The following is a 13687-nucleotide window of genomic DNA, read 5'->3' as shown; positions in this document are numbered from 1 at the left end:
AAGAACCCCAATCCTGGGAAATCTGACTCTGTCTAATTTCCCTGCTGTGTCCAAGCAGCTGGGAGAAAACATGACAAGTCACATTCAAATGTACAACCAGACTTCACAGTGAGTCCCAGTGTGGCCTGGCCAACCCACATTCCCCTGTTAAATCCCTCTCACTCCCCAAGGCAGCTCCACCACATCCTCTTAAAACCTCCAGCACTCTCCCCTCCTTCTCCCTGCTTTGAGCTGATAATGCTGCTTCTTATTTCACTGAAAAAAACAGAAGAATCGAGAGCCCTTCCCCAAGCTTTTACCACCAAATCAAATCATCACCCTCCCACCCCACTCCAGGTGCACAAGAGGCACATGGGCAGCTTTCAGAGAACACCAAGGCCAGGGCCTCAGCTTGGAGGCTGTAACTTCACCGGTCTAAGGGGGCATCCAGGTGTCAGTGTTTTTTCAGCACTCCATATGGTTCTGATGTGAATCTGGGGCTGGGAACCACAATAACAGATGAACTGTCCATGTTCTTATTAAAGTCAAATCCTTCACTGTGTACTGACTCTTACCTCCTCTCACCTACTCAATGGCTTTACTCCTGAAACTGTCCCCACCATCTCCTGAATCAACAATTTCCCCCTTTCCACTGGAACTTTCCTAGCAGCATAAAAGAATCACAATAACTCACATTAAAACACAAACTTTTCCTTGGCCACATTATCTCCTCCAGCTAATCTTTCTGTGCCTGCCCACGACAAGGCTTTCATCAGGAGCTTCCAGCCCCTCGTACTCAATGGAACATGCTGGCCAAAATCACCAAATGCCCTGGTCACCACGAGCACTGCTTGGCACGGGCAGCTGCTCTCTCCTTGGAAGGCCTCCACTCCACTTCCAGCTACTACTCCCTGGTTCTTTCACAGGCTAATGACCCACTTTTCTAACATCCACTCCAAATTCTACTCTGAACTACAAATTCTTCTGCCCAATTGCCAAGTCAACATTTCACTTTGATGTCACACAACAACTCAAGTTTAACACGTCTAAACTTGAACTCAACATGCCCCTGCCCCGCCAGGCCTGCTCTCCTCATCTTCCGAATCTCAGTAAACAGCAGCTCCATACTTCTGTTTAAACCAAAAATCCTATGGTCACCTACAACTCTTCTCTTTCTCACATCCCATGTCCATCCATCAGCCATTCCTGTAGCCTCTATTTAAACACATAGCCCACATCAGCCACTTCTCACCCCCACCCCAGCCAGCCATATATTGTCTGGTTTATTTCAGTAGCCTCCTATCAGGTCTCCAACTTCTATACTCCTAACCCCCTGGTATGTTCTCCATTCACAGGCTGGCATGATCCTTCTAAACTCAAGTTACGTTAGTCTCCACAACGGTCTGCATCTTGTGCAGAAGAATCGAGTCCTAAGTCCTCACCATGGTTTCCAAGGTTCTACACCACCTACTCTCCTCCCAGCTCGCCCTGCCACGGGGACAATGTGCTCCTTCCCTGTCTAAGAACTCACTAAACAACAGCCTTAGGTCCTTTGCACATACTGATCCCCCTGCCTGGAATGCCATTCTGCCAGATTTTTTTCCCTTTCCCTTTTCCTCTCCATAGTCTTAAACTGTCTATGCTATTTACAACTGTAGAAAATGTCTGCCTCACTATTATAGGTGCACAGAATAACGACTTGACTTACACACATCATGGAAAGATTATCACAATAAGTTTAGTGAGCATCCATCATCTCATATAGATAAAAAATTAGAGGAAAAGAAAACAAATTTTTTCTTTGTGATGAAAACTCTTAGGATTTACTCTTAACAACTTTCACATATAATGTACAGCAGTGTTAATTATATTTATCATGTTGTACATACATCCCTAGTATTTATTTACCTTATAACTGGAAGTCTGTACCTTCTGACTGACTTCATACAATTCCCCCTCCTCCATCACCTGCCTCTGGTAACCACAAAACTGAAATCTTTTTCTATGAATTTGTTTGTTGAAGTGTAATTGACCTAAAACACTGTGAGTTCCTGGTGCAAAACAAAGTGATGCAATATTTCTATATATTACACAATGATCACTATTATAAGTCTAGTTACCACCTGTCACATACAAAGATATTATGTAGTTACTAACTATATTCCCCACACTGTATATTTCATACCCATGACTCATTTATTTTGCAACTGGAAGTCTGTACCTCGTAACCTCCCTCACCTATGTCTCTCCTCACGTCTCTGCCAGATTTCTGTATAATACGCTCCCTCACTTCATTCAGGTCTTCACCCAAATATCAACTTACCTTTCCTGATTATTCTACCTAAAATAGCACCACTTTCTGTCTCTTGCAATGCCCTCAGCCCACTTTATTAATCTTCAAAGCACTTCCCTCCATCTGTCACAATACACATTTTTTAATTGTTTATCTTCTGTGCAATAGCTTCCCTGTCTCACCCCCAAGCCCACCAAAATGTAAGCTTCTAGAGAGCAGAGACCGTAGTGGCTGCTCCATCCCCAGCTCCTGGCAGGTCCTACTGTCTGCTCTTCCCTCCACCCCTGCTTTTTTCTTCTGCTATTGTAAATATCCTTGAATAGAAAACTTTATGGACAACTTATTCCCTTACCATAATGCCCTGTTGTCTTTTTTTTTTCTGTTTTAATTCTTAACTCTTGATATAGATACTGTAAGACTTACCAAAAAAGCTGTACCACTTCCTGATGTGAAGAGCCTCTTTCATGAGAATATAAGCAATAATATTTATCTTCCTGCTGTTCCCTCTCCCTCTGCTTCTCCTCTGATCCTAAACGAAGCACCTGTAGGACCCCAATGAGCCACAGTACTCTACGCATGCTTACCTGTGCCTGCCCATGCCAGTCTGTTGGCCTATAATCTCCCCCTACTATGTACTTCCAAAGCTCACTGAAAGTCTGTTAAATACATGTCTAGTCCCAGGTCCAGTGATAAGCCACACTTATCTGAAGAACATGTATTTGAATATGCAGCAAACTTCAGGTACTTGCTAATTTCAGTTTGAAATAAGAACTGTGCCCCTTCATAACTTACTGAGTAGGCTATCCTCAGCTGACATGAAATTGGGTGGCATTGGCCTATAAGCAGAGAACTTTAGTTTTTGGATCAGTCCACAGCCCCCCGAGAATCTCCCTGGAGCCCCCCAGTGGGACTGTGCAACAAATGCTGAACAGCTCTGCTCTGGATGTCCACAGAAGATTGTTCTCTACCTCACAGAGTCCCCTCGGGAGGCTATCCTTTCTTCCAACAGTGATAACATACATTCACTCCCGTCATTCTCTATGGTTTCACTTCCCATATGCTGAAATCTAAGACTGATATTCAACATCGCTTTTACCAAGGCCCCTGCTTTTCATCCTCAGTCATACTCACTTCTTCCACAAAAGCAAACACAAAAGTTCATTTAAAAATGTGGCTCCTTGAAAAAGAAATAAAAGAAATCCAGACTAGAAGGGAAGAAATAAAACTATCACTGTTTGCAGATGACATGATACTATATATGGAAAATCTTAAAAGATGCCATCAAAAAAACTATTAGAACTAATAAATGAATTCAGTAAAGTGGCAGGATACAAAATTAATATATAGAAACCTGTTGCTTTTCTATGCACTAACAATGAACTATCAGAAAGAGAAATTCAGAAGACAATCCCACTTGCAATTGCAAATTATCAAAAAAAAAAAAAATACCTAGGAATAAATCTAACTAAGGAGGTAAAAGACCTCCTACACTTGGACAACTAAAAGACACTGCTGAAAGAAAGTGAAGATGACACAGAGAAATGGAAAGATATACCATGTTAATGGACTGCAAGAATTAATACTGTTAAAATAGTCATACTACTCAAGGCAATGTAAAGATTCAATGCAATCCCTATCAAAATACCAATGGCATTGTTCAGAGAACCAAAACAAAAAATCCTAAAATTTGTATGGAAACACAAAAGACCCAGAATAGACAAAACAATTTTGAGAAAGAAGAACAAAGCTGGAGGTATCATGCGCCCTGATTTCAAACTATACTACAAAGCTACAGTAATCAAAGCAGTATGGTACTGGTACAAAAAGACACATAGATCAACAGAACAGAATAGACAGCCCAGAAGTAAACCCACACTTAAATGGTCAACTAATCTATGACAAAAGAGGCAAGAAAATACAATGGGGAAAAGACAGCCTCTTCAATAAATGTTGTTGGGAAAACCAGACAGCTACATGCAGAAGAATCAAACTGGACCACTTTCTCATACCATATACAAAAATAAACTCAAAATGGATTAAAGACTTAAATATAAGACCTGAAACCATAAAACTCCTAGAAGAAAACATAGGTAGTACAATCTTTGACCTAGATCTTAGCAAAATTTTTTTGGATCTGTCTCCTCACACAAGGGAAACAAAAGCAAAAATAAATAAATGAGACTACATCAAACTAAAAAGTGAAGGAAACTATTAAGACAAAAAGACCACCTACTGAATGGAAGAAGATATCTGCAAAAGATATATCTGATAAGGGGTCAAAATCCAAAATATACAAGGAATTCATACAATTTGACAGCAAAAGAAACCCAACAACCCAATTAACAAATAAGCAGAAGACATGAATAGACATTTTTCCAAAGACATACAAATGACCAAGACACTTGAAAAAACATGCTCAACATCACTAATCATCAGGGAAATGCAAATAAAACCACAATGAGATACTGCCTCCCACCTGTCAGAATGGCTATTATCAAAAAGACAAGAAATAACAAGTTTTGGAGAGGATGCGGAGAAAAGGGAACCGTTGCGCACGGTTGGCAGATATGTAAATTGGTGCAGCCACTACGGAAAACAGTATGGAGGTTCCTCAAAAATTAAAAATAGAAATACCATATAATTTAGTTACTCTATTTCTGGGTATTCTTCCAAAGAAAACAAAAACACTAATACGAAAACATATATGCACATCTATGTTCATCACAGTGTTATTTACAATAGCTAAGATACGAAAGTGACCTAAGTGTCCAATGCTAGATGAATGGATAAAGATGTGTATATATGTGTACACACACATGCACAATGGAATATTACTCAGCCATGAAAAAAAAAATGAAATCTTGCCTGCAACAACATGGATGGGTCTAGAGGATATTATGCAAAGTGAAATAAGTCAGATGGAGAAAGACAAACACCATATGATTTCACTTATATGTGGAATCTAAAAAAACAAATGAACAAAGGTAACAAAACAGAAACAGACTCATAGATACAGCGAACAAACAGGTGGTTATCAGAGGGGGATGGGGTGGAGGGGATGAGTGAAATAAGTGAGGGAGGTTAAGAGGTAAACTTCCAGTTACAAAATAAATGAGTCAGGAGGATGAAATGTACAGCATGGGGAAAATAGTCAATAATATTGTAATAACTTTGTATGGTGACAGATGGTAACTGTGAGGATCATTTTGTAACGTATAGAAATACTGAATCACTATGTTGTGTATCTGGAACTAACAGTATTTTAGGTCAATTAAACTTCAATAAAAATTTTAAAAATGTGTATCCTTAAAATTATTTTCCTGATATATTGGATTCAGATTTATTAAATTTTAGAACAGACTTCAATTTTATTTTTGACCTTCACATATTCCACCTGGTAATTTAAAACACATTATTTTATTAATATTGGTTTTTAAGTATTCCAGGAAGCTTATGAGAAAAATCCTGTACTTTTTTTAGTAATACAAAATGGACAAGATAAACATCTTGACTAAGTAACTATAGACTGAGACATAAAAAGGAAAAGGTAATACATATTTCCTGATTATCTTCCAATTTCACTAAAAGTGAATAATTTTTTTCTTTTAAAATCAAAATATCATAAAACTAATTGGGTATCTGTCCTGAGAAAAACCAGATGTTCAAGTTGAGTTGAGTCAACAGCAGTGTAACAGAGGGCTTTTTTTCCCCTCTAACTTCCAAATAAATGATTTCAAAAGGCAATTTAAAAGACTGACAGCAGCGTCACACTTGGATAAGCCTATCTATGAGGTTGCATTTTTTTCCTCCCTCTTCAGTTCTCTGCAATTATCCTCCTCACAATGAAAATGCTTCTCTGCTCCTAAGATGAATTGATTTAACCAACTTTAAGGCCACTTAGCTTCCTTATTCAAAAACACTATGTACCACATCAGTTTTTATTTATTATAAGGTACACAAATAGCAAAAGCAAAGCAGTCTAGTTTCTTGGAGGCATAAATTCTTTACAGATTAAAAAAGAAATAACATTCTAGCCTTATTATAAATAAAACTGATTCAATCAACTCATTTTAGAATGCTTAACTATTTAATATTACCTAGTCATAGGTGTCTCTTCTCTCTCTCAAACCCTCTATAATCAATCTACCTGCAGTTTCCCTGAGGGCTACAATATGTAAGAGAAAGTCTGTATACTTTTAGTTTCAAAAACCTTTTTCCTTTCTGAACCAAAATGCTTTACTTATAAAGAATTCTAGAACTTCATTTTCACATCCTATTCTGATGAAAGGTCATTCAAAGACAAAATTTTTTTCCTAATATTATAATACATGACCTCTGGTCCTAGAAAAATAATATCTTGAAGGGCCTCTGTAGCACTTCTATACCAGAATAGTGAACAGTTTTAAAAGTTTATGTCAGATAAGTGGTTAAAATTCATCACAGTATAAGAATACAGCATCCAAATCACCCTGCTGTGCTATATATTCATTGGTGAGATAAAGCTTAAGGTATGAAGACCAGAGTCTCAAATATGAAAGTAGAAATAAAAGTACTATCGTTTCTGTAATAGTTTAGTTATTATGTTAATAAGACTTCATCAATAAGACTATCTTTATCACTAAGTAAAATAGAATAAATTGAGCTGACAAGTTCATTTTTGGAGGGGAATTTTGTTTTTTCTGAAAAACTAAAATATTTGAGAACCAACGTGAGACTTAGAACTGGGAGAGAATTCAGAGACCATCAAGTCCAATCCCTTGTCTTCACGGGTAAGAAAATGGCTGTTCAAAAAGGTGGAGTGAAGGAGCTACTGGCAGCCACGGAAGAACTCAGCTCTTCTTATCCCACGTCCACTCATTTCCCACTACCGCACAGTCCCAAGGAAGTAATGTTCACAAATCTGCTGGAGCAGAATGGATTATCCCAACAGGACACCTGACTTACAAATACCAAGGCTGTAGAGTCAAAAATTTACAAAATTGGTAATGAAATAAAGATGACAGTGCTAGTCCTAACAAAAACACAGAAATACAATCAATTAGAAAACAGAGGTGTCTATCAAACTGAAGAATTGTTCACATGATTCACAGGAAGTTGGGCAAATATTTACACACTTAAAAATTCAAACATTTGACATTTAAAAAAAATGTTTCCCAAAATATCACATTGTGTTTTTAATTACTGTGGTATTATCTGAACCCTGTAATTATTAGGCAATAAACTGTCAGGAATAGCAGATATTACTATGAAGGCTTAATGAAAAATAAACTAACTATACTACCATAATATGCAAAAATAGCTAAGTCCTCTAATACTTACGAGATAGGCCTATTAAACCATAGGACTCCAACCAGCGCCAATTTGCTGATCAGTATATACTTATAGGACAATTCCACCTGGATTTTCTAAAACACTTCAAACACGTCTTTCCTGCAAAGCATCCCCTTCCTCGTCCCTGTCCCAGGTCATGGCATGAGCACTGACCTGCTGGGTCCTCTTCCCACACGCTCACACTCACCTGGTCTTTTATAATCCCTGCCTCTTCCAAGCCCAATGCAACTGCTCTAGGGCAAAAGACTTTTATCAACTCTCCCTGAGGGCTTAAAACAACCTCCTAAACGTCCTCCCTGCACCTGGCATCTTCTAATTTAGTTAACCATGATAACAATTTGACCACTGCCCTCGTTAAAGAATTCAGAAAGTTCCTCAAAGTCTACATGATGAAGTCTAAACTTGTTAGCCCTCCATCCTGACAACCCCACCTGTCACACCTTTACCACATTCTCCCCGACGGCACACTAAGATCCAGACACATGGCCCTCCTCTTCCCAAGCACCAATGCTCTTCCATGCACCTGCTTCTGCAGAGCCCACTCTGCCTGGCATGCCTTTAGCACCCACCCTCCTTTCTGGTCTCCTCCCTGTGAAACCTCCTGGGATTTCCAAAAGCAGAACTGGCCAACGTGCTTGTTGCATTTACAGTACTGTATTGAGATAGCCAAATTAGTCCACCTTCCCTATGTATTCCCAAAGGGTGGATATCAAGACACGATTAACAAAGTAAGGCTTTCAGAGTCTAACTGTCACTCTACCTCTTATTGGTGGGTGTCCCTGAGGGAGTTACTTAACTTTGTTATCTTTAGAGTCTGAAAAAGTTAATAAATGTAAAAGACTTAATGCCTGCATACCCAGCAAGTAAAAAGTGCTCAAAAGTTAACTATGACAAGGAAATAGGAGGCAATCGATAAACACTTGCTAGTTTTGACAGCTGCACAGAACAGGTTGTCTCCTAACTTTCATTCATGTTCATTTCATAAATAATTTATGATGGAAAAATGTTAATCTAGAGACAAGCAACGTTGTAGTAAACCTAAAGATGTTTCAGCAGCCATTAGTGAAAACCATCACCTTTTCTAGAAATGCATTCTCTGCTTTTAGTCATCCCCAAACCCCCCAAAATACTAATTGTGCAGATTTTTTCACATTTAAACTACAAACTCAGCATTCTATTAGTATTCTACTTGGGAAATACACTTTATTCAGAAAAATCTGATGTGACTTCATACACAGCTTTCTTCCCAATGCTGAAAACTTCTAATATATGAAAAATTAATCCTTACATGCTGTTGGAGTCAAGAGTTGAGACATGACCACAGTTAAAAATTTGATGAACTTTCATCAAATTTTTAACAGTGGTCATTTTTAAGTCTTTTGTCATTTACAGACAGTTCTGTGTGTACTCTGATGCTTTTGCAAATATGTTCCTATAAAAGGGTTTCATCTTTAAGAAATTCATGGAAAAGACTCTGACAAGTACAGGTTTCTGGTAACTGACTTACTGCTGAACTGAATGAATAAGCATTTTCAGAACTCTAATGAAAAACTGATGAACTCATAAAAGTGCTAACAAAAGATCAAGATGAAAAAAAAAAATTAATTACATGGGACTGAGTGAACTGATGAGGATGAGTATAATTTTTGTGACTTTGTCTGAATTTAAAAAAAAAAAAAAAATCCCACAAGGACTCAGAGGCAAAGAATATACAAATCAATTTTCACTGCAAAGTAAAGGAGCTGTTACAGTGGAGGATTACTGGACTGAATGTCAATATTATGACATAGTATGAGTGTGTTTCATGTTTGGTAATTGCAATCATTGTTGCTTTTGTTGTGGTCATCCATGTACAATGCTTGGTGTCAGTCTATTTATCTCTTGTAAAAATAAAATACAGTGTGTGTGTGTGAAAAAAAAAAAAAAGAGTTGAGACAATTTAGAAAAAAATGAAATTAAACATAAAACAACCACAAAATAATCAAATAGCTACCATCTTTTGAGTGTCTGTTACATGCCAGGCACATGTGAAAAGTCTCACGTAATCCTGGTACCAAACCTCTTAGGTAAGTAGTATTTTTATCCACATTTTACATCTGGGCAAATACTGAAGCTTAGAAGGTGAAGTTACTTGTTTCAGACAGTGAAGGGAGGTACTGGAGCAAACTTAAGTCTCCCACACTCCTGGGGTCAGTGGCTCTATCAGACTGCCTCCCCACAAATCCACAGTTCACCTCCTGGACAAGTCTGTGGCTATGGGATATCCTCAAAACTTAAAGAACTCAGAATCTCAAAGAATTCAGGTCTAAAACTAATGAAATGCACTATTCTAGGAATGAAAGTACACCCTTACATGGAAATGTGATACAGTTTTTCCTCCTACAGTCAGGGCTGCCATTTTTCCATTATGATTTTCTTTTGGAGTATATTTTAGGACGTGACAGTCTTGTACCTAAAAAAACAAACATAAAAAAACTAAGTATGTGCCAGGACACATGTTAACATTACATATCAGCCACACTGAGGCCCTCGGACAGTTAGGAATTCCCTAAAGTTTCTTATCTCACCATCCTTCTCATACCAACCACACTCTTAAAAAAACACTGTCAAATACTGAATACAACACAAACAGAAAAATGCATAAAACACAAATATACAACAAAATGAGTATTTATAAAGAAAATATGCATGTAACCACTACGAATGTCAAAAATCCCCCAAACCTCTGTGTCTCTTCCCAATCCCCCCCTACACCCATTACCCCCCACCCTTTTTACCCCTAGAGCAGTGGCTCTCAAAGTGTGGTCCCCAGGCAAGCAGCATCAGTCACCTGGGAACTCCGTGAAAATGCAGGTTCTCAGGCCTCAGCCAAGACCTACTAAATCAGAACCTGTGTTTTATAAGCCCTCCAGGTGATTGTGAGGTAAAGTTTGAGAAGAACTGTCCAAGAAATAACCACCTCTCTTGACATTTATGGTAATCATTTAACTTTTCATTATAATTACTACCTTTGAAAGTATTGTTTAATCCATAGTTCAGTGCTGCCTGTTGAACCTTTATGTAAATGGAGTCAGACCACATATACTCCTCCATATTTTCCTGCTTTCACTCAAGATTCTATTGGAAAGGTTCTCCCATACTGTTGTGTGCGGCTCTATTCTGTCCATTTTCACTGCCACCCAGCACTCCGTCATGTAAATACACCATGATTTATTTACTCATTCTACCATGATGGACATGGGAGTTATTTCTACTTCTGGAGTATTAAGAGTAATGCTGCTATAAATCATCTGTTCGCATTTTCTAGTAACACTCAGGAGTGGAACTGGGAGACCACAGGTTCACGTACCTCAACTTTTCCATAATGCTAAACTATTTCCTGAAGCAGCTGTACCAATTGACAATCCCACTCATCATTCCTAAAAGCTCCCAAAGTTCTGTAGAGTTCCAGAAACTATAATCCTTTCCTTGGTCATTCAGAGTCAGCAAAAACTTACTAAGGGCTTACAGGCCACCTGTGCCTGTCAGCACTGGAAGCACTTACGTGCATGAGGTCTCATTTTACTCCCCATCAGCTGCCTAATTGCTTGTCTAAGGCTTGACTCCAATATGAACTGAGCTGTTCAAAGTGATCTGGGGAATGAAAGTCTCAACTTTATCAGTGATCTTTTTATAATAATGATAAAGACAATAACAGCTAACATTTGTTGGACATTTAATATTGTTTTAAATTTTAAGTGCTTGACTTTTAGCATCTTGTGCAAGCCTCACAATAACCCTTTGAGGGAGATCACAGTGATTTCTTCTACAGAATAAAATTATTCTTTTACAGATAAGACACAGTGCTCCAAGGAACACAGCTAGAAAATGGCAGAACCAACATTTGAGGTATTCTGGTTCCAGGGCCTACATTCTTAACCATTGGAGTTTAACCTTATCTCAGAGAACAAAATGCTGCTTCCCCAGACAAAAGTGTTACATTCTGAGTTAGTAAAGAGATCAAAATTACAATTTGGAATTGAAAGAACTCCATAAATGAAAATAAGATGGGACTGAGATTTTTTTCTGATTATGAATTAAACTAGTAGATCTGTAAGAAGCTAGGTTACAATTTTTTTTTTTAAAGGATTATTATTATTATTATTTTTTAATTAATTTATTTATTTATGGTTGTGTTGGGTCTTCGTTTCTGTGCGAGGGCTTTCTCTAGTTGTGGCAAGCGGGGGCCACTCTTCATCGCGGTGCGCGGGCCTCTCGCTATCGCGGCCTCTCTTGTTGCGGAGCACAGGCTCCAGACGCGCTGGCTCAGTAATTGTGGCTCATGGGCCCAGTTGCTCCGCGGCATATGGGATCCTCCCAGACCAGGGCGCGAACCCGTGTGCCCTGCATTGGCAGGCAGATTCTCAACCGCTGCGCCACCAGGGAAGCCCCAATTTTTTTTTTTTTTTTAATTCATTGCCCCAGTTATCCCAATGCCAGTATGAAGAAAGCCACCACTCAGGAATGAGTGAGAACATTTACTGACACCATCAGAAGTAAAGCTCTTTTACAGTATCTATGCTTGACTTTACCTCTTCTTCACCACACAGTCAAATGTTTCAGGATACAAATATTGCCCATTTAGGTTTGCACAAATAGATCTCAGCACACACACAGATTTGTTACATCTTCAGTTTCTTTCTTACCTGAAGTAATGTGACCACATGCTTCTGACCATCTTTGGTCCATAAGGGCATCATGCCTAGCTTCAGTGCAATAAGGCCTACTCTAGAGGAACCTGGCAATTAAAAACAAATCAATATTCACACAGACTTTTCAACATTTGTCAACATGATACAACGGTATTTCCTAAATTTTGGTTTCATGTAAGGAGCAAGCAGATAAGAAACATGCTGATATATTCATACAGTAAAATACAACTGTTCCTTACAGATATAATTGCCTTCAGCCATGCCTGACATAATATATTGGTACTCAATAAATCTCTGTAAAATAAAAAATATAAGAAAACCATACAAAATAAAGAAAATAGTTAAACTGATATATTCTGGTATTTAAAAGTGGTATTAATAGAGGGCATGATAAATCCATCATTATGCTTCGCTTTCCTAATATCAATTCATATCCAACCTCGTTAATTAGGAAACATCTACTATTCAAATTCTAGTAAGTTAGCTGGAGTTATTGAGATGACACAAGTGGTCATGTTGTTAAAATATGTCAGCACCCATCATGACACTTAGATTTGTTGCATAAATTGATAAAGTTGCTCCACTAAGAATTCTAGCCATTAAACAATTCAACAGCCACAATAACCTCCAACCAACGACAACTCCATGAACAGGAAAGGCCTTATGCTTTTTGGTCTGGCCACACATGGATTTAGCACTCAACCAGCCACAAAGAGCTGATTCTGGGGTTATGCTTGGCAGGCGTGGAGTGGTAGAATACCCCAGCTACAAACGTCTGTGTGATACATTACAGTTTAGATCACACTCTTCCAGCTTTTCTTCCCTGATTTATTTTATATTATTTTTCATCTGAAGAAAACAAGAAAACGTTTGCAGAACAATTCTCTTTTCACCTACAAAGCAGTCTCTTGAGGAAGTCTTGATGATCATCAGACATTCACTAACAGTAGACTAGGATGCTGGAAATATACTTGCAAAGCAAACCACAATGAAATAGACACACTTAAGACATGAAAAATAAATTAAAGAGATGATAAATTGATTCAGAAGTCACTATGATTTTAAACGTGCCAGCCAGACAGTAATTAGGCGATGAGAACACAACATATACAAAATAACCACCTGGTTCCCAAGGATGTATAGGCCATGGCTCATCTTTCAGGGGACAGAGTTTACTTGCTAATTGGGCTTTATTTTCATCAGAGACCAACTGCTTAACAAAGGGAACATTTTCTTCAGAAAGATGCTCATCCCACCAAGTACCACTCTTGCCATGGAGACGTCTAACCAAAAGCCAGATGTCTGTTCTGTAAAAATAAAAATTAGAAAACAAAGCATAATTCAAAAGGTTCCCCACTTAATGTACAGAAGGGAGGTCACATGAGTTGGAAAG

At 38.3% G+C, this 13687-nt stretch overlaps 1 protein-coding gene across 2 annotated transcripts in view; it reads right to left on the bottom strand.

The window, feature by feature from the left end:
- Positions 1-13687, bottom strand: part of MRPL3 (mitochondrial ribosomal protein L3) — a 43224-nt gene that overhangs the window by 28629 nt on the left and 908 nt on the right. For both annotated transcript variants that reach the window (XR_014244831.1, XM_082392802.1), the window contains exons 2-4: positions 13417-13601; positions 12289-12380; positions 9957-10055 (exon numbers count right to left, since the gene is read on the bottom strand). Coding sequence is in view for 1 of the 2 variants with exons in the window: in XM_082392802.1 (XP_082248928.1) it covers positions 9957-10055; positions 12289-12380; positions 13417-13601 (376 nt within the window). In the remaining variant the exon portion in view is untranslated. The remainder of the gene's footprint in view (positions 1-9956; positions 10056-12288; positions 12381-13416; positions 13602-13687) is intronic.

The sequence above is a fragment of the Balaenoptera borealis genome (genome assembly GCF_965194805.1).
Source record: "Balaenoptera borealis genome assembly, chromosome: 5".
Taxonomy (NCBI): domain Eukaryota; kingdom Metazoa; phylum Chordata; class Mammalia; order Artiodactyla; family Balaenopteridae; genus Balaenoptera; species Balaenoptera borealis.
Note: the sequence above shows the minus strand (reverse complement) of the source record. Positions and strands in the feature narration are given on the sequence as shown.